At 40.6% G+C, this 20,114-nt stretch overlaps 1 protein-coding gene across 1 annotated transcript in view; it reads right to left on the bottom strand.

Annotated features, from left to right (window-relative positions):
- Nucleotides 1-9,462, bottom strand: part of LOC143003278 (anoctamin-4-like) — a 32,008-nt gene extending 22,546 nt beyond the window's left edge. The window contains exons 1-3 of the mRNA XM_076153858.1: nucleotides 9,237-9,462; nucleotides 6,648-6,722; nucleotides 101-322 (exon numbers count right to left, since the gene is read on the bottom strand). Coding sequence (XP_076009973.1) covers nucleotides 101-322; nucleotides 6,648-6,722; nucleotides 9,237-9,462 — 523 coding nt within the window. The remainder of the gene's footprint in view (nucleotides 1-100; nucleotides 323-6,647; nucleotides 6,723-9,236) is intronic.
- Between the last annotated feature and the right edge of the window lie 10,652 nt (nucleotides 9,463-20,114).

Genomic DNA, 20,114 nt, shown 5'->3' with positions numbered 1-20,114 from the left:
AAATTCCTTAAGTGGACAGGATAACACTTTTTTTTTATAACTAAAAAGTAAGTTTATAATCTGCTCCCTCTGTATATACGCTTTACTACATTGTACATACTTGTGCTGCTGTCACTGATGGTCTCCTGACTGCCGCTAGTTGGCAGCGGTGTGATTGACAGCGATGCCGGGCACGACACCGGCTCCGGATGCTCAGTGATGGCTGGCACGGCAGAGGCCTCCGAGTGAACGCAGTCTGGACTGGGAAGGCTTTGGTCCCCTGCTGGGAAAGGACTCTTCCAATGGGAGACCTCGATGGCCACCTGACCCCCGAGGTCGAACCCTGCCCAGAGTCAGAGAGACAGAGAGATCATAGGAGGGTCATATCAAACTCAATGAATGCCTTCTGTTCAGAAGGAGAATAAATTAAATGTATTCAATTCTCACCCTACTTTTGAACAGGATTGAATCTAAATTGAAAAAAAACTGAAAGCAAATATAATGAATTGAATTATTGGTTAATTAATATCATCACCAAGCTATATTTACACTATATTTTGGAGCTTCCTTTATGTTTATGCTTCCTCATCTCAGCTATGTTTGTACTGAACTGTTCTAATTGAAATTGACCAGTGATCTCAAAACTATCTGATAACATTCACATGTAAAAACATCTTTAAAAAGAACCCAAATAGTTCATATAATTCATTGGATTAATATGAGGATATGATAATATACTGACGGCTATCTATTCAATCAGTAGATCTTAGAAAGGCATGTGAAAATGTGAAAAAACACAATTAAAATACAACTGAATTACTTAAAGAGTGCCTTATTCTATATCTACAGTAGACACTGGGGGGCAAACAACAGAGTGGCTGACGCTGTTGTATGTGAACCTGATACCAGTCACCTGACCAAAATCCCGTACAGTATATAAGAGAGGAAGACCTAATCGACTGTCCTCTCCTCCTGCCATTTCCTAATTACCATTTACCATTACAATATCCGCTCATATGACACACAGAGCAGTCATTCTTTAAGCATAAATGCATGGCTGAATCCAAGACTAGTAGAGATTTGTTAATGAGTAAAAAAACAAAACACCCAAAAACTGGTGGGCACCTGAACAGCACTGATGTTTCCCCCTGGTGGTACAAGCTGTCAATGACGTAGAAACTCTCACTGTGCAATTACTGTATATGCAGAAACATTACATTCAAATGATGTTTAAATATTAATCAGAATCGACTTTACTGTTTTTTAAAAACAGGAAGAGCTAACATACAATCACACGGCCTCTTATGAAACTTTGCCACCATGTTAGTTGTTGCTGACACACAAAACAAATCCTTTTGTATCATCAAAACCTGTATCAGTCACACATGACAATGAATTCTTGGTTGTTTTTTTTCCAGGAAGTATGAAAACTACATTTAAATCTCATCATTTGAGCTCAGTCATAATATATAACACACAAGTTCCAGAGAAACGCTACCCAAGGCTTTGTGAGATGAACAAGATGGGGAAACGCTGCAAATGTGCAACATTTGCTGGCTGCAACCCATGATTGCAGCTTTGAACTAGTTCAGTACCCACCTATACATTCATGATTTGTCCCCATTCTTCTCTTCCCAAAAATGCTTTGACTGGATTCCATTAGTCTTGATTTGATGATGCCATATTGGGGCAGCTGAAATACTGGGATGAAATGCTTCCAGTGTTGTCAGCAGATGTTTGGCGAAAAGGAGCGTATAAAGTCTTTTAAAAGGAAAACCACTGAGTTTGAGATTTCTATGTTGGGCTGAGAACTTATCAGTCATGAGCTCAAAGTACTTCCTCTAGGAACTCTAACACTCTTTTGACAAGACTGTTTGGCTGAATCTGATAAAACAAAACGTAACATTTACGGTGCAATAGTAAGCAGGGACAATAAGAGTCACACTTAATCAGTGAGCGAGAGAGAGTGAGAGAGAGAGAGAGAGAGAGAGAGACAGAGACAGAGAGAGAGAGAGAGAGAGAGAGAGAGAGAGAGAGACATCAACTATTGAGTACTTGACATACAAATATAATTTGTATGTCTCTCTCTCTCTCTCTCTCTCTCTCTCTCTCTCTCTCTCTCTCTTAAGAAAGGAATAGCCATAGCCAGTGTTTGTAATGTATACCAAAGCATTATAGCTATGTTTAATACTATTACTAGGATTTCCTCAATGTACTTGAATCAAATGAAACTTAGAAAGTACTTCATATGCACACCAATTAAACGTTTAATGTGAAAGTGCCGTTTTTAAAAGTCCAGCATTAACTGTTCGCCAAAGTTGGCATCTTTAGAACTAATAAAAAAAAGAAGATCTTATTAAAGGATCATATTTCGCTTATACCCTGTGTGGATATTCGTACATTTCATTATCTAACACAGCAGGGGCAGGTCGGACAGGGAACATCCCCCTTCCCGTGTCTTTCTAGCGAAATACAAAGCCCAGCAGATTTCAAAGGTACATCAGCAGTGAACAAACACAGCCCAATCAATAGCGGAATAGTGCAAAGCCTGACAGTCTCTCGACCTCCCCACTCACTCCTCACACAGCACATTCTGTTGGAGAATAAATTCCGAGGAGCAAGAGGCACAGCGGAAATCGGAGCTCCAGCTCATCTTGGATGATTCACTGCCTTTAATTCTTTATAGGAACAAAGGGGTTTTCACAAAACGGAGTGCGGCAACACAGAGATGGGCGTCCCCAAAATAATGTTTGTGCTCAAGTCAGCACTTGCCACAACCAGAGCACAAAGAAGGTCTTTGTTTTCCCTGAGGGGTTTCCTACTAGTACAGCACATTCTGTCAAGAAAAGTGAAACTGCTCTCCTGTTTATATTTAACAACTACAACCTCTTGGTGTCGTAACATACAACTCCAAGTTCCAATTACTGCAATATTTAACAGTTTAATAATCACCAACTATCCATGCTTAAGAATGAGTAGAGAAGAGTACAGTAGGGTAGAGAAGAGAAGAAAGCACAAAAGTCTTAATGTTGTTCTTGTTGCCTACTTCACATGGCTAAGCTTTGGCTGTAAAGATACCTATATTGAGCTAAACCCATGTGAAGCTTTAAACAAGACTTCAAAACAACATACTGAAGCTGTGAGGTAATCGCAGTACATTAATGCACAGAAAGTCAATGTAATCTCTCATTTCTGGATTAATGAGATTATGCATTTATTTGCATTATGGTGCATCTATGTAGGAATCATGAACAGCGTAAAATCAAATGAGATGCTCATATCAAGATGATTTAGCCTTTATTTCCCCTTATTTGGCTTTGTGATGCTTTCTCACACATCTAAAGTGATGCTCCCCGAGGCTCAGAAGGTAATGAAACTCTTGCGGAAAATTGCTCCTGTTTGAGCTGAAACAAACACTTTTTGAGCTTTTTTTCCTCGCAATGGCCAACAAGCACTAAACTGTAAATGGACAAGTGAAATTATGATGTGATTTTGGGAAATTGCTGTTTTGTAAAAAATGTGAGTCCGGGGAAAAGGACAAAGTCACATTGTAGCAATGAGATGACTATGACTTTTGCTCCCTCTTCACAAGACCTGCACTGAACTGTCATCCTCAACATCTAATGAAAGTCATCTGAAATGGGGCGGGGGAGGTAGATAGCAGTGTAATCTACACCTGGCATGTATCCGGACAACCTCTGAAACTCACAGTGCACAGAGGCTTTTTGGACATAGTGTGTTCCAAACAATATCAATGTCAAAGTCATCAGAAAAAGACATTGCCCGCATGGCTCTCTGAGGAGAGAGAGAGAGGCCCAGATATGTACAGCAGTGCCGTGCCCTCAGAGGTAAAGAACCTAAGGCAGGTGCCGGTATCTGGGTCACATGCAGGTACTACACAAGGAGAAGTTAGTTTAGGTGGAAGTCCTTTGGGCGCATGGTGGAGTGGTGTGGTGAGTACTGAATGTGCCTCTTTTTATCTCCAACACAAGGTCACAGAACACAGAACTGGAATCACTTCATGCCATAAGGTATGAATACAGTAGAGAGTGTGTGCCGAACATGAGGTTGATAAATTAAATTGAATTGTATCTAGTGAAACCAACACATTTCCAGAACTACCCTTTACGTGTGTAACAAGTTTCTATTGGCCTCTGACATACACCAACACATTTGTGCAGAGACTCCCGTTAAATATGAGGTGAGCAATCAACGGTTTGCCGGCCAGACAGAACAAGGCGGCTGTTCAGGATGGGACCAAGATATCAAGTAACTCAAACAGGCAACTGTTGTCAAAGTAATGGTAAATGTCTGGCTTCATATTGGCAAAAGAGTGAAATCAAAGGACTGTTGGTCCTCGGTTGATGTATGACTGAGGGCATGATTAGGGCAATTTCGGAACCAAGTACCACCCGATCAACATACCAACAACTCTAATAGGACACATTACATAAAAACCTCATGATTGCCTAATGATGTGTGCAGAGGTTTACAGTATGTGGATAGAAAGTTACCGACCATCATCCAGAGTGCAGGCTGGACAAGGCAGACAATTTTCATGTAAAACATTTCACTGTTGAGGGAATGAAAATAATAATTAAATGGTATTTCTGCAGATTTCCGTTGTTTTGAAAATCTACAGAAATTCCCAGTCATTCGGGTGCCGTTGAACTTCCATTTGTGTTTCTAGGTTTGAGAACCACTGCATTAAATGACAAATTCGACAATAAATAACTTACCCAAGAAGTCCAGGTATCATTAAAGAAATACAAATAATAATACACAACAACTAATTTCATAATTAAATTACATTAAATTGAAAACCCTGATTGTTCTGGATGTTACATTCAAGATATACAGTAGCTGCATGGCCATCTAAAGTCGCAAATGGCAAAAATTGGACGTACTTGAAAATCAATGTACAATCCAGACTAACACTTGTGTTTACTCTGATTTAGAATATTTTGTAAGTTAATGTCCTTTTAAGGTGTACTTCCTTGTCAGAGGTACTAATCGAAATGTGGTAAAAATGTTTGGTTCTGTTGCTCTTGTTATCATATCTATAGATTCTGGAAACTACTGTTCTATACCAGGAGGAGGAGGAGTGATTCAGAGGGACAAGCACTTTGAGCACCTGCAGTCCGTTTCTCTTGCCAAGCACAATTTATTTATTTTTTTATTTATTTTTTTACCAAAGGTTACCAATGTAATCTAAGCAGACAGATAAAAAAACAACCAATAAACCTCAATTTTATGTGCAGCCTGATATCTTTTTGAAGTGCACTTAATAAATCTGATAACCAAAAAGCACCGTGTCAGCACAAACCTCAGAAAAACACTCCTGGGGCAGAGTTACTATTTTCTGTTCAAACGATTATAATCACCTCCATACAACAGAAACCTTAAGCATGTTCATTGCTCCAGGCAATGATTCATTACTGATGTCAAAATATGAAATGGCATGACTTGCAAAAATTGATCAGCTTTAGCTCAGATAATGTGCAACAGTGATCAAACAAGGCTTGTCAAAGTCCAATATGAAATTTTGGATTGCTTCCTGTGTCATCCTTCACTGAATCCCAGCCTCAAGATTACCTGAATCGAACCAATGTCAGTACTACAACAATGAAAGAACACAGACTTAAAACAGGAGTATAATCGATTAGCGCTATAAAGAACCTACAGTGATGCTGACTACTATTTTCTCCTAAACAAAGGTCAGTGCTTTGAAATCACAGGCAGCACACTCACTCTTCCTGATGTAAGAGTGCACGGCAGGACGCAGTAGATCTTCCCCTTTGTAAAGGGGAGAGTCTCAAATGTCCAGAGCTCTCCTCAGCACCTCATTAAGGTTTTTTTTATTTAGCACAGAGAAGATAGAGGAACACCTGCATGCAGCAGCACAACCTGAGCTGAACCCAACTCTCTACAGTTGCAGCTCTTCAAAGCACATAGACAGGTTTGACAAACCAGGAGGGACTGTGACATTCATAGAAAAAATGTCAAAGCTGCAAGGTCTGAATAATGCAAATTGAGCGAGAGGCTGCAGTTTTGTGACAGGTGGAGAAATGCTTTCAGACAGCTGCGTCAACAACTGCTATGTACAAATAAAGTTCGAATCAGGACAAATAGTTAATTTCCACACAGATTAGCAGACGTTTTAGTGATGGATCGACTTTCAATTTAGCACAAACAAATCGTCCATCTGACATGCATGCTCAGGGCTATAGCTGCTCATTATCATGCCATTGTATCCAGCTGGAATTCAATAATCAAAACATTAACTGGGAGTGAAAAAAAGCCCCTGCCCCAAATTGAGATTATCTTGTGCATACTCATATATAGTAGAATGTATACGTCTCTCCTTTCCACTTTGGTTAAAGACTAGGGGTCAACAAGCTCAGCTACTGTTACGCAGAATTAATTTAGTTAAATATACTACAAGTTAATTTTATAAGAACACAGGAGAGTCAAGTCTCTCTCTTTCTCTCAGCACAACTACGTGTTTGTACAGAGATTTACTCGCCTTTGTGTGTGCATGTCAACATAAAGGCCACAAATACAAGAATTTTAAACACACATTCTCATATTAGACAACGGCAAAATATGTACTGGATTTCCCTTGGGGGGGGGGGGGGGGGGGGGAATCTTATTTGATGTGCACTTACCGATTGTGATTTGACTGACGCAGCTGTAGAAGGTTCCGGTAGAGACATTGAAACTGCTACTGCTGGGCTCACGGTCTAATGGGAGGAGGGAGTAAACATAAAACAAGGCACTAAGTGGGCTTATTTATTCAAAGCACAGTACAGTACTGCAACCATATAGATTTTTTCCCCATGGCCAATCCAAACTGACGTAAAACTCGAAGCCTTGATAGAGTAGATGACAGGCTTTCAGATGTAATGGCCACCAAACCACTGCACACTTAGGGGAATGAAAGTCATAGCCCTGAAGATTAATGAAGCCTCTAACCTTTAGGAATTAAACCCTTAAATCTGGTAGGTTTAGTTCTTTACTTGACCTACAATATAACTAAGTAAGGTGGTGATGGAATGAAAATGAAACTGAGAACACTGACAAAGAGGAGAAACAAAAACCTATTGGAACTCTGTAACAATGTTACAGGATTAAAGCCTAATCCTGGAAAGTCTTCATGGTCGCATGCACTGAGCCCCCTAATCTTGGCAAAATTACATAGATTTTTGGCCCTGATACAGGAACATCATACGACACCAAGCAAGCGTTTTGTACAAATAATTGCTGCTAAATGTCTACATTAGACAAATTTAGTAACTATGAAACTTTGTAAACTTAGCAGATATTTAGAAGATTTGGATTGAGTTGCAAACTTTACAAACTTCGATTATTTAAATTTTTTAAATACTCTATTTACTTAATAATGCACTTCTGTATTGTCAGAGGACTCAAACGCCATATTATGCCTGTTCTACAACTGTGATACAGCATCAACTCAGCTAAACCCTGGTGGCCATTGCAAGTTTCTGTCCTGTTTGTTACATTACTGTGCCTCTCGTGCAAACCTATATTTAAGTCTGTCAGATCCATAATCATATCTGAAACCTGGATAAATATGATCTTTTGCCTGGTTAAGATTATTGTTTTACTTTAGAGGAAAACATAAAATTGTGTGTTAAAATGTTATGTTAACAAAAATATAAATCTGTGCAGTAGAGCTGAAAATTATGCAGCAAGCTAATGAATCGTTAGTGTTGATCTTGTGTTAGGTACAGTGAAATTGTTTTTTTGGAAGTTTTTTGCCATCCAGTTATTATGTAACTGAAGATTAGGTAATGCAGCCAGTGTATTTGACTGCTGCATGAACCTGGCTGCAAATAGTGTAGTTCAAAATGTTGGGACTTGTGAGCAACCGCATCCCTCTGTGTATATTTGCAGAGCTGATATATAGTGCAGTACTTCTAATTCAATTGCATTCAGCCATTCTGAAAAAAAGCGTCCTGCCTAAATGCTTTGTCCTCATGGCCACAACGGAATGTCAAGTCATAGGGAGGAGTGTGAATAAACTTATTGAAACTGAATAGACAACACACAATATTTACTGGAAGATGTGATGAAAACTATGCATCCCACTTGATATAGCTGAGTTTCCTGGGTATAATAAATTACCCTTACCACAGTAAATGTAACGCCTGAATTGGAACTCCCTGTTCTCAGGAGAGATAGAGGTTAAATCATTAATCCATCTCAGCAGAGGACGGGACACTTTCACTGTCTCTGCAATCACTACAGTCATGCAGCAGGTACATTTTACCAACGCTGCTCTTTGATTAACGCGCCCTCAAGTGACCTTAAGCTATATCATTACCTAAAAAACAACCATAACTTAATCTTTGTTTCAAAAATCTGTTTCATTATTGATTCAATAAGTGTTATCTGTGACTGGGATTATGTCAGCTCAAATGTTGCAGTTTCACTAAATAGATAAACTACACTTTGTGTGAGCAGCAAACCAGACGCCATATACTGTACACTGATGCAGCAGCCACTAAGGTCTGTGGGTGATGGTTCCTGCATCTAGACAATGATAATAAAAGTAAAACATACATCACTGGTGATTTGCCTGATTGTTCCTTGTGTGTGAGCATGTGCCCCAAACTGAGACTAAAAATGCTTGGAATTATAGTTTATTCTGACAAACTCAAGGGAAATCTTATTTAGTAGTTCTGGTGCTCTGGATCTGGTGTACGTTTTCTCACAGTTATGGTGACACCAATAAAAACAAGATGGTTTTCACGCTGATGATGCACCAATAGAGACAAATGAGATACCGGTGCACATTAAATGAGGCAAACATAGTATAAAGGACATTATATAGGACAACATGTGCAACCCTGTGTATCATGTTTTGTTAATCTACTTTCAAGTTAAAAAACAACAACAATATGACTCATTATTACTCTTGTTTTACTCGTATTACTCATTTAGAGCCCGTGGTGGCTCTTGGATTCCCAGTCTGCAAACTACCGCTGAATTTCACGTCGGTTTCCCCCGTCTGGTGTACTTGGCAGGAGATTGTTCCCTAGCAGTTCACGCGTTGTCCCCAAGCAGCCTTGGCCCTGAGTTGCCACACCCCGGATTTCACAGACCAAGAACCTGAACCCCGAATGTATCGGATAAATATGATCGACCACACCGGATGTAACAGTGAGGTTAACACATCATGACACTCCCGCGTACATGTCTGTGATCCTCTCTGCATGCCTTTGGGCGCATACCTGCGGATCCGGAGGAGAGGCGCGTCCCGATGGCGCGACGCGGACTCCGCGGACTCCCAGGGCAAACCCGCACCACCTCGTCCTGACATTGCACGCAGATGACCTGGCTGTCCTGGCTGTCCCCGACCTTACAGCAAGCCCTGTGCTCGCCGCCGGCCTGGATCTTCATCCCCGCGTTGATCTGATGGACCAGTCGCATGTCAGCTCCAGTCTCAAGCTCCAGCATCCTCACCAGCGGTTCCACTTACGCATGGCTTCAGTGCGTGCAGGCTACAACTTCCCCTACAGCCCACGTAACCGAAACCTAACTCCACCTGCCGTGCTTAATTCAAGTAGCCGGGGTAGAGCTGCTCCCACCCGGACCATCATCTGAAACTCCCCGCTCGCCTCGGGACTGATGTTGCGGTTTGGATGCAGGGCTGCAGGCGTGGTCGTTGCACGTGTCTGCTGAGAGCGCAGTACGGAGTCCCAATGAGGATTTTACGTGAAACACATGAACACATAAGGAAACTATAGCTAAGGAACGGTGGTGATCAACATATATTACTACTAAAACATAACGTCGTCAATCCCAAATACATCAAACGCACACTGAATATCATGTGTGTAGATACCCTCAATCGGTATTGCAGCCATATTATAGTCACCATATTAGACGTTTTAAGGGAAAAAGACAAGAAATATTATTTGTACATGTTGATTCCCAGTTGCAATGATAAAGGAATGTTATTCAATACATTTCCAAATAAATGCTGCAATATGGAATAACATTTAAAAGGAAATATTAGAATTGTCATGTTCAAGACAATAATAAATTCTTGTCAAGTGTATTCCTTTTGCCCAATGTCTTAAGGGGCTTTACACAGCACATCCATTAGTTCCCAAACCAGGCCAAGTTAAAAAGACTGAAAAACCCCCTACTCCCTAAAAACAACTAACACAGGAACACATCAAATACGGGGATAGAGCCCTGAACAACTTTGAGAAACCTCCACTGAGGCCAAACGTTCAGCTCTAACTTGCCATAACAGCCAAAAGAAGAATTTCTGTGTCAACTGACTTTAATTTTCAGTGACTTGGGCTGATGACCTGTGCAGTCGGGTTAATTATAACAGCTTTATTGGAGATAAATGGTTGTGTTAAGCGTCAAAGTGACACTATTGAGGCCACATTATCACACTTCTGCTAGTTGGGCCGGTGTGTGTATCACACTACTGTAAACTGATTTGAACTTATATTTTCATTTGAATTATCAATATTTTACGTTATAAAATAACATACATGAGGGAAGAGAGGCAGGTAGAGAGAGAGAGTGAGAGAGAGAGAGAAAGGAGAACTGAAACCCTGAAGAGAACCAGGCTGTAATGTTCAAGTTAATTAAGACAGTAGGGTGACAAACAGGGCAACAGAAGAAAGCCCCAGCCGTTGAAGGAATGAGACGTGGGGCAGAACGCAGAGCTCTGGATGACATCACTATTGTTAGTGTTGTAGTTCCAAAGATGGCAATATGAGGAGAAGGCTGAAACTGCAATCCCAATATGGTGGACTTTGTGTTGAAGTAACCAGACCACTAGTTGTGTAACCTGGGTAGAGAAAAACATGTAGCTTGGGTCAGAGGCCAGGACCTTAGCCAGCAGGGGGGCACTTGAACAACGGAAGAAAAAAACCTTCAGTGTAACATATTCAGTCTATATATAAGATAAGATAAGGTAAAATAAGATATTCCTTTATTCGTCCCACAACGGGAAAATTCACATTGGTACAGCAGCAAAGTGAATAGTGCAAAGCAATAAAGGGCATTAAGATAAAAATAAGAGACTAAAAAAAGTAAAGAGCCTAACAAAAATACAACTAAGAACATATACCAGCACCAGTCTTTCAAGATGTTGAGTGCTAGCACTATAGCTGTTGGTGGTCACCTGCCAATGTTTTTACTGACAAAGATGAGTAACATTGGCTATTTGTTGACATGGATTTGCAACATTTGCTTTGAGGTTTTGGGCAGTTGACACTATGACAATAAGAGCATCAGTCAGTGTTGATTATTTGAGCACATGACCCGTTTGAATTGTTTGGACAGCTCTGGAAAGGAGGGTGGAAGCTCTCAGAAACTGAGAAATCCTGTCTCCATTTGCTGGTGCTTCTCTAAACTTCACTTTGAGGTCAGAGTTACACTTCAAATAATTTATATAAGATCCATTTGTAGCTCACTTGGAGCTCTGTCCACGTCACGTCTGAAAATAGCTGGAGTCAGTGTGGGATTTCAATTCATGATCCTCCTGATATTAGTCATTCATTAACAATATTTTTGTAGTATTTTCTAATTTAATGAATGTTAATGTTTTACACACATGGACCCATCGAACAGAACCAAGACAATCTGGCTTCACTAGTATCACCCTGGCACAGAACACAATTATTCATCACCAACAACGCTATTATACACAACCCGAATGAATAAGTCATTAGATCGAGTCACGGTCTCCTCGTCTCCTTATGCATTTTGTCCTCATGTGAATCACATTTCCTAGGTCCCAAATTCAATATTTCTTTCTTTCTCGTTTCCTCCCTTCACTCTGTATAAAAAACAATGTAAACAATGTCCTGTAACTGTATGCTCATTGTCATGTCAAATGCTTTCTTCGATTAAAATATTCAAAGTGTATCCCAACTCTTCGCTGCCAATGGGCCAGGATGGGGAGTGTAAATGCTGGTGTGAATGTGTGGCAGACACTTTCTGGAGAACATAAAGAACAAAGACAGAACCAAGGCGAGCAATCTTTTCCTGCTGATCAGCTACCAGCGCGCTGAGGGAGGACACTGAGCTGGCCAGGAGTGAGCCTTCCATGATCCCATCCATGGGAAAACCGCACGTTCACATCCATGTGTTGGATGGACATTCCGTCACCGAGTGGAGGATTTGGAGCTGGATGCATGCGCGAACAGCCCAATATATTAAAATATAACTGAAAATTTAAAAATGAAGTAGCCAGTAAAGAACAACAGTCACACGGACTACAGTTTGGGGATCTTAATCCCCTGACCGTTTAATTCAATGGTTAAACAGCTTAAATAGTGTTAACTGCAGGATGGTGAAAATAAGCGAATTGATCTGGTTTCTATCTTTTCTGTATATAACAACAACGGCAGTGGCATATCTTGTCTCACTATAAAAGGGAAAACACACCATGCAATACGAATACAAGTATAATCTCATCACATTAAATGCACACAAGCATGAATGAAGATAATTTCTCAGCACAAACCCAACTGGAATGTTAATCTCATCCATTTACAGGTGTAAACATTACTGTTATGAGGACTTTTGTGATATGATTACAAGCCTGAAGGAATTGTCGTTCTGCTGTGCATGTAGCGATACATAGCGAACCGGCGCTGTAATTAACAGTTAATTTCACTGAGTCTGCTTGGTGAATTCGCTCTATTACATTATGATGTTTATTTCAGAAATAAACACAAGCGAAACTAATTTTAATAACTAGTGAAATGCTCCACATCGCACAGCAGCAGTCTCACAGAAACTGCTCACCTCCTCTATACACACACAGGAATATCAACATTGTAGGACGATAATTAGCCACAAAACAATGATAGCATGCTAAATTGCCTCCATTTCTGATTGTCTGTGACCAAACTTACGCTTTTAAACTGGAGCAACACCTTCAACTGTCCGTCTGAAGTTTTGATTATAACCCAATAATTTACACAGGACGCCCTGACACCGCTTTTCCTTTTTGCCATTGCCTTATAACGCGCAATACTATCCTTCTAACCCGTCCCGGGTTACAAACTCTCGAAACACTACACTCTCGCGACAAGTAAACGACGGACCGTGTTTCTTAAAGGGACAGTATCGTTTTGCAGCGAGTGCTCAGTATAACCACGGGCTGCATTAAGCACATCAGATTTCACCTGGTTACAATAACAAGACAAAGATTGAGTGAAGTGTCCCATAAAGAAGGTGAAGTGCTTCACGACAATGAGACCGCACAAAGCCGATTGTGGGAGAGGAGAGATGTCTGTGTTAATGCTTGATTGTGGTGAGCCTAGTTGGTGACAAAGCTGGTGATTAGGTGCTGTGTGTAGAGTAGCGGGCATGGGACTGGCTTTTGGTAAATGTAAAGTAAAAAGTAAAAAGTAAAGTTTTCCTCAATAGCAACTGAAAACATCTCTAAGAACAATATAATGGACACCAATGAGGACTAATATACAGTGCTGAAAACTCACCATGGCTCTGACTTGTGTATGTGGAAATGCAGTAGCAAGAGTTTACATAATGAGTGATAACATAATTAACCTGTGTATTGAGCACTCACTGCAAAAGCAACATTGCCAAAAGGACATTCAGGCAGGATGTTTGACAACTGGGACCACAAGATGATGTCAGCAATGAGTGTCTCATAAAAGAATGGATGAATCCTTGGCACAATTGGCAGAAATCTGGGATGGAATATAACCTGATGATATTCTTCTTCTTCTTCCAAAGTGTAAATGTCCAGATGTAAGTAAAACTACGCTTAAAGTGCTGCTTTTTTAACTCAAAACTAACGTAAGAAGTTTATGTGTAAGCGTGTATTTACTCATGTAACACACTCATTTGTTTGAATCAACCGCAGTGTTCTGAATAAAGTGTTTGATGATGAAAATTATCAAATCGAATTTCGTATCGAATGTTCAGAAAAACTGCGTAAATTCTACCGGTTCCATTTTCCAAATGATGCAGAGAGCTGATAAGAGCTGCATTACACGCACACACGCACACACATATTCAGTGTGTATATATATAAGATAAGATAAGGTAAAAAAAAAACTTTATTCGTCCCACAACGGGAAATTCACATTGGTACAGCAGCAAAGTGAATAGTGCAAAGCAATAAATATTTAATAATTAAATAAATTCAAAAATTAAGATCAAAATAAGAGACTAACAAAAGTACAAAAATACAACTAAGTACATATACCAGCACCAGTTGTTCAGGATGTTGAGTTCTAGCACTAGCTGTTAGTGGACACCTTCCAATGTTAGATGAGTAACATTGGTTTTTTGTTGACATTGATTAGCAACATTTGCTTTGAGGTTTTGGGCAGCTGACACTATGACAATAAGAGCATCAGTCAGTGTTGATCATTTGAGCACATGACCCGTTTGAATTGTTTGGACAGCTCTGGAAAGGAGGGTGGAAGCTCTCAGAAACTAACAAATCCTGTCTCCATTTGCTGGTGCTTCTCTAAACTTCACTTTGAGGTCAGAGTTACACTTCAAATAATTTATATAAGATCCATTTGTAGCTCACTTGGAGCTCTGTCCACATCACGCCTGAAAATAGCTGGAGTCAGTGTGAGATTGGGATTTCCATAGTCTCAGTTTTGCAGGGAATGCTTTTACACTATCAAAAACCAAAGTAACATCTGGACCGTGCAGCTTTAAATTGAACTCCAAAGTATTGAAAGGAGTTAAGGCAAAAGTAGGTACTTTCTTCTTCTTGTAATGTAAATGTCCAAAAGTAGACGCAAACTTGCTGCTTTAAAACTACGCTGAAAGTACTGCTTTTTAAACTAAAAACTTACAGAAGTAACTTGCGTGTGCAGACTCCTCCTGTAAGTTGTAGCTAATGTCTTTTTCCTACTCCAAAAATGGAAAAAAAGCACATTTATTTGACTCAACTGGAGTGTTCAGAGTAAAGTGCATTCAGTTATGGGACAGTTTTAGAAATGATGATTTTATCTACACAAAAGGGAAGAGAAGAAAACAAGACGGGATGAAGTAAAAGAAGAGAACAAAACAATGAAGAGGGCAAGAATGTGTGTATAAATGTCCATATGAATTAAGGCAAAGAAATATTAAACAAAGTGAGAGCAACCAACCGCAGCCTTTAAAGATATTTTGAAATGACAAGACAACGGAACCATGGCGACTTACCTTGCCTTACCATATTTATCCCCATCCCTATTTATGTGACTCAGATATTCATTGTTTTAGTCCTCATCCCTATTGGCATTAACATTGGCTCTCATAACTTCACAAATACAGTTCTGTAAAAATCTTCTCTGTGTTAGATCTTAAGGAATTTGACCTGCACATCAACAACTATAATGGGCCTTTTATGTCTGTGGACATCACAAATAACATCATGGTGGACTTCCGCTGCCATGGCTCTCCAATCAGTTTTGGCACTCTCCAAGCCAGCGAGTTGCGTTACATTGCCAACGAACTGGACAGACTGCTTGGGGGAGCGAACACCATTGTGGTCATCGGGGCTCATTTTGGCTCTTTTCCCATGGAGATCTATATCCAGTGGCTTCTGAGGATCCTCAAAGCAGTTGTGTGGCTGCTGAAGAGGTCTCCTGACACGCTGGTCGTCCTCAGAGCAGCAAACCTTAAAGCTTTGACACTTTATCAGACGCTGACAAAAAGTGACTGGTACTCCATGCAGGGTGACAAGTTACTCAGAGCAGTGTTCAAGGGAATGAATGTTAAGCTGGTGGACGCGTGGGACATGACTCTAGCCCACTACTTGCCACATGACCTCCATCCAAAACCCCCTATTGTAAAAAATACGATTGATAGGAGGAGAGGCTAGGTGTGTGTTTGTTAGGAGCAGACAGGTGGGGATTCAAACACGTGTGAGGTCTACATACAGTACATTTTTCCCCCAGTACGTTTCCTCCCAATAGTCCAAAAGTGTCCTTCATGTGGGTGAGACACTTCTCCTATTGTAATGAGCAACATGTGTCCACACTGGCATTTCAACAAAAGCACTTTTTTCTCTTCCTTTTCTTTTTATAGGTCATAAGCAAAATGGTGGTATCACACAGTGAGGAATGTACATTTACATGTTCACTGTACTAAAATGAGTAACATATTCCATGGATGGAATTAAAAGTATAATATGATGTACATTACATGACAATCATCATTCAGTAAGCTCATCGAATGAGGACATGCTTACAGAGAATGTTTGTTCCTTTCTACAAAGTAACATTGACACAGTGTCAATTGAGTAAATCCTTTTACAATGTTGTAAACAATGTTTACAATCTGCAGTTCCACCAGGAATGAACCCTTCTGATGTCACGGAGTTTAGTTTCACTGACACAGCAAACCCTGTAATTGCAAAAAACATTTTGTATTGCTGTCTGTACTCTGTACCCACTGAAAAGTGCTAATGACCAATAAACAGCCAATAAGCCAATTGACTGAGCCATATAACATCCTCCCCCAACCCCAAAGTCTAAGTCTAAGTCCAAGTCTAAGTCTGACTTTTTGCATTGAAATATTGTCTGTTCACATGTAATTTTAGTCTTTATTTTGTATCTTGCCAAAGATGTCAGGAAGTGCATCACAAACAAAACTGCAAACTGTAAAGGATTTTGGCGTGAGGGGAAAGCGGTCTACATCTTCTGTATTCTATTCCAAAGTATTTTCCCTTCACCTATAAGGCACGTGTAACTCAGTCATTCTTTGGAAATGGCAGCTCACATCTGCTAAATGTTAATTGCTCCAGACACTGCTCTATATCCCGTCAGTCTTTCTCTCTGTCTCTCTCTCCCACCCTCTGCTTGGGAACCAGAGGGTGGCTGGTTTGAGTCCCCTTGTGGACCAAAAAGTGTCAATTGGCAGCTGGCAGCCAAAGAGTTGCCAGTTTCCCTCCAGGATTCCCTCCAACCTGCTCCACTGGAACCGTCTGCAAGCGGCCTGTGGTACCCCCTCCGGTGCATGTGTGTGGGGGGGCGCAAGCTTTCAAATGTGTTATTTGCATTTGTGTGGAACTTGCATTGTGCCAAACATGTATGTGTGTAGCATGTATGAAAAAACAAAACTGCAGGAAAATGTAAAATGCATGTATTGGAAGATGAATTTCTCAATCTCTGAGACAATAAAGGTGTTCTTTCTTTCTTTCTTTCTTTCTTTCTTTCTTTCTTTCTTTCTTTCTTTCTTTCTTTCTTTCTATAGAGTAGACTTCTGAGCATCAAAAAGTACTTGACAGACTTGTTGACATAATTAACTAATCTTTCCTGCCTATCCAATCTTTGACCTACCGTTTGACCTGCATACTGATGCATCAGAGCAAGACCTCAGGCAGTTCTCTACCAACCAATTATCATTTGCACAGAGGCCAGTTAGAGCCTCTTGCTTTAAAGAGGGCTTTGTTTGTGTGAGAAGTTCAGCGATGATCTCTTTTATGCCCTGCACTTCACCATCTATACAGATAATAACCCACTTACCTACGGTACATCATGAGTACAGCCAAACTTAATGTAGTTGGTCACCGCTGGGTGGGAGAATTGTCAGACTTGCGCTCTAACATAAAGTATAGGCCTGAGAAAAACAATGTGGACACAGTCCCTCCCGATATTGACCATTACATGCCAACATGCATAGAGGACCAGGTGAATGCAGCCTGAGAGGGAAGCCAAGCAGCCCAAACAAAAGAAGTGGCCTGGGTGGCTGCTCTCTTTTCCTCCTCCCTTGATGTCACCCTGCACACTTGCCAACCTCTACATGAAATTAGCCATTAAGAGTTGGCTCAAGCCCAAAGAGAAGAACCCATGATTAGGGAGATCATAAGGCTCAAAGGGGTGAGTGATAAACTTACAGATGATATCCAGAGGTCAGTGAAGGGAATCGCTGGCAAGTTTCTCCATGAGTGGAACCAGCCTACACCTGAGCCATCAGGCCATGTTTAGTTGATTGATACAGCTTTTGATGGAACATCCAATACATTTTCAAATAAATGCTGCAATATGGAATAAAATCTTGAAGGAATTATTAGAATTGTCATGTTTGAGACAATAATAAATTCGTCAAGTTTATTCCTTTTGCCCAATGTATTAAGGGGCTTTACACAGCACATCCATTAGTTCCCAAACCAGGCCAAGTTAAAAAGACTCTGAAAACCCCCTCCTCCCTAAAAACAACTTACACAGGAACACATAAAATACGGGGATAGAGCCCTGAACAACTTCCACTGAGGCCAAACGTTTAGCTCTAACTTGCCATAACAGCCAAAAGAGGAATTTCTGTGTCAATTAGACTTTAATTTTCTGACCCCTTCACCTTGAAAACACAGTACATTTATAAATATATACATGTACATAGATCCTAAACATCGGAAAAAAAGTTCGGAAATTGGTGTTTTGTAGATTATTTCTCTGTTGTAACAATCTTCTTGGCAATACATTTTATACCGTTTGAAAGCCTGTTTAGACCCCTTTTAAATGATTCCCCATTTGTAAGGAACATGCATTTGTGGGTTGAGCAGCACAGCTGAGTATGTGGGTTGCGCTCATGAAAAATTTGCCAAATCTTCTCTGCCAATGCCAAACAGCTTATTCTGCTGTTGCTATTGACTCTTGTTTGGTGTTGTTTGGTGGATTGGATGATTGAAGTCTATCAGTAACAAGGAAGAAACAAGACATGTTGGCAATTTTACAATTTATTCATTTAACAAACAGTCAGGAGCGAAAGTAGCATATGGAAGAACCATACACAGCCACAACAGCCTGGCTCCTCCTCCTCATGCTGGTCACCAGCCTGGTCACACACTCCTCAACCAGTCTCTGATAAACCGCGCTGTGTGGGGAGGCAGTGGCTCAGTGCTAGAGCTTCCGCTTGAAAACCGGAAGGTTGCTGGTTCAAGTCCCTGCCGAGGTGCCCCTGAGCAAGGCACCGAACCCTCAATTGCTCCCCCCTGTAACTTACTGGGTGGTAATGTAATGTAAGTCGCTTTGGATAAAGGCGTCTGCTAAATGCTCGTACTGTAATGTAATGTGAGCAATGTCATCTTGGATGATGGGGTTCGGTCCCAGACTGTGGAGATATGGGATTGCCACTGGTTGCAGAATCTCATCTCGATAACAGTGTGTGACCAGGCTGGTGACCAGCATGAGGAGGAGATGCCAGGCTGTTGTGGCTGTGTATGGTTTTTCCACACGCTACTGAGGCTCCTGACTGTTTTTAAAATGAATGAATTGTAAAATTGCCTTGTTGTCTTGCTTCTTTCTTGTTACTGATAGACTTCACCACCAACCGACACCAAACAAGAGTCAATAGCAACAGCAGAATAAGCTGTTTGGCATCGGCAGAGAAGATTTGGCAAATTTTTCATGAGCGCAACCTACATACTCAGCTGTGCTGCTCATCCCACAAATGCATGTTCCTTACAAATGGGGCACCATTCAAAAGGGGACTAACTAGGCTTTCCAACGGTATAAAATGTATTGCCAAGAAGCATTGTTACAACAGAGAAATAATCTACCAAACACAAATTTCTGAACTTTTTGTTCGATGTTTATATATCTTTTTAAATATATATTTTTTGAAGATTGAAGCATTTGTTGTTGAGTGTGTGTAGCACATTAGTATAAACAGATTATTTGTATTGTTATTTTACATTTTAAAATAACATAAACAAGGAAAGAGAGGCAGGCAGAGAGAGGCAGAAAGGAGAACTGAAAACCCTCAAGTGAACCAGCATACGTAATGTTCAAGTTAATTAGGACAGTAGGGTGACAAACAGGGCAACAGCAGAAAGCCACATCATATAACAGTGCTATGGATCGCATCATAGGCTTGCGGTGGGAGAACAGAGAAAAAAAGGAGAGACACGAGGAGGGGGAGAGGAGAAAGACAAAAAGGGAAGACCCCAACAGTCACACAACCCCACAATCACACACCCCCATCCTGGCCAACCTACAATAAGGAAACTATTTGGTGATCAAGTTTCCAGTCATTGGTCTGGCATAGCCTGTAGATCTGTAAAGTAGGATAAAAGCAGTTTCATTACATTACGATCATTTGGCAGACGCTTTTATCCAAAGCGACTTACATTACATTACATTACCACCCTTCGCAGA

This window comes from Genypterus blacodes, unplaced genomic scaffold (assembly GCF_046128005.1).
Source record: "Genypterus blacodes isolate CSIRO-AG114 ecotype Tasmania unplaced genomic scaffold, CSIRO-AGI_Gbla_v1 ptg000007l_1, whole genome shotgun sequence".
Taxonomy (NCBI): Eukaryota; Metazoa; Chordata; class Actinopteri; order Ophidiiformes; family Ophidiidae; genus Genypterus; species Genypterus blacodes.
Note: the sequence above shows the minus strand (reverse complement) of the source record. Positions and strands in the feature narration are given on the sequence as shown.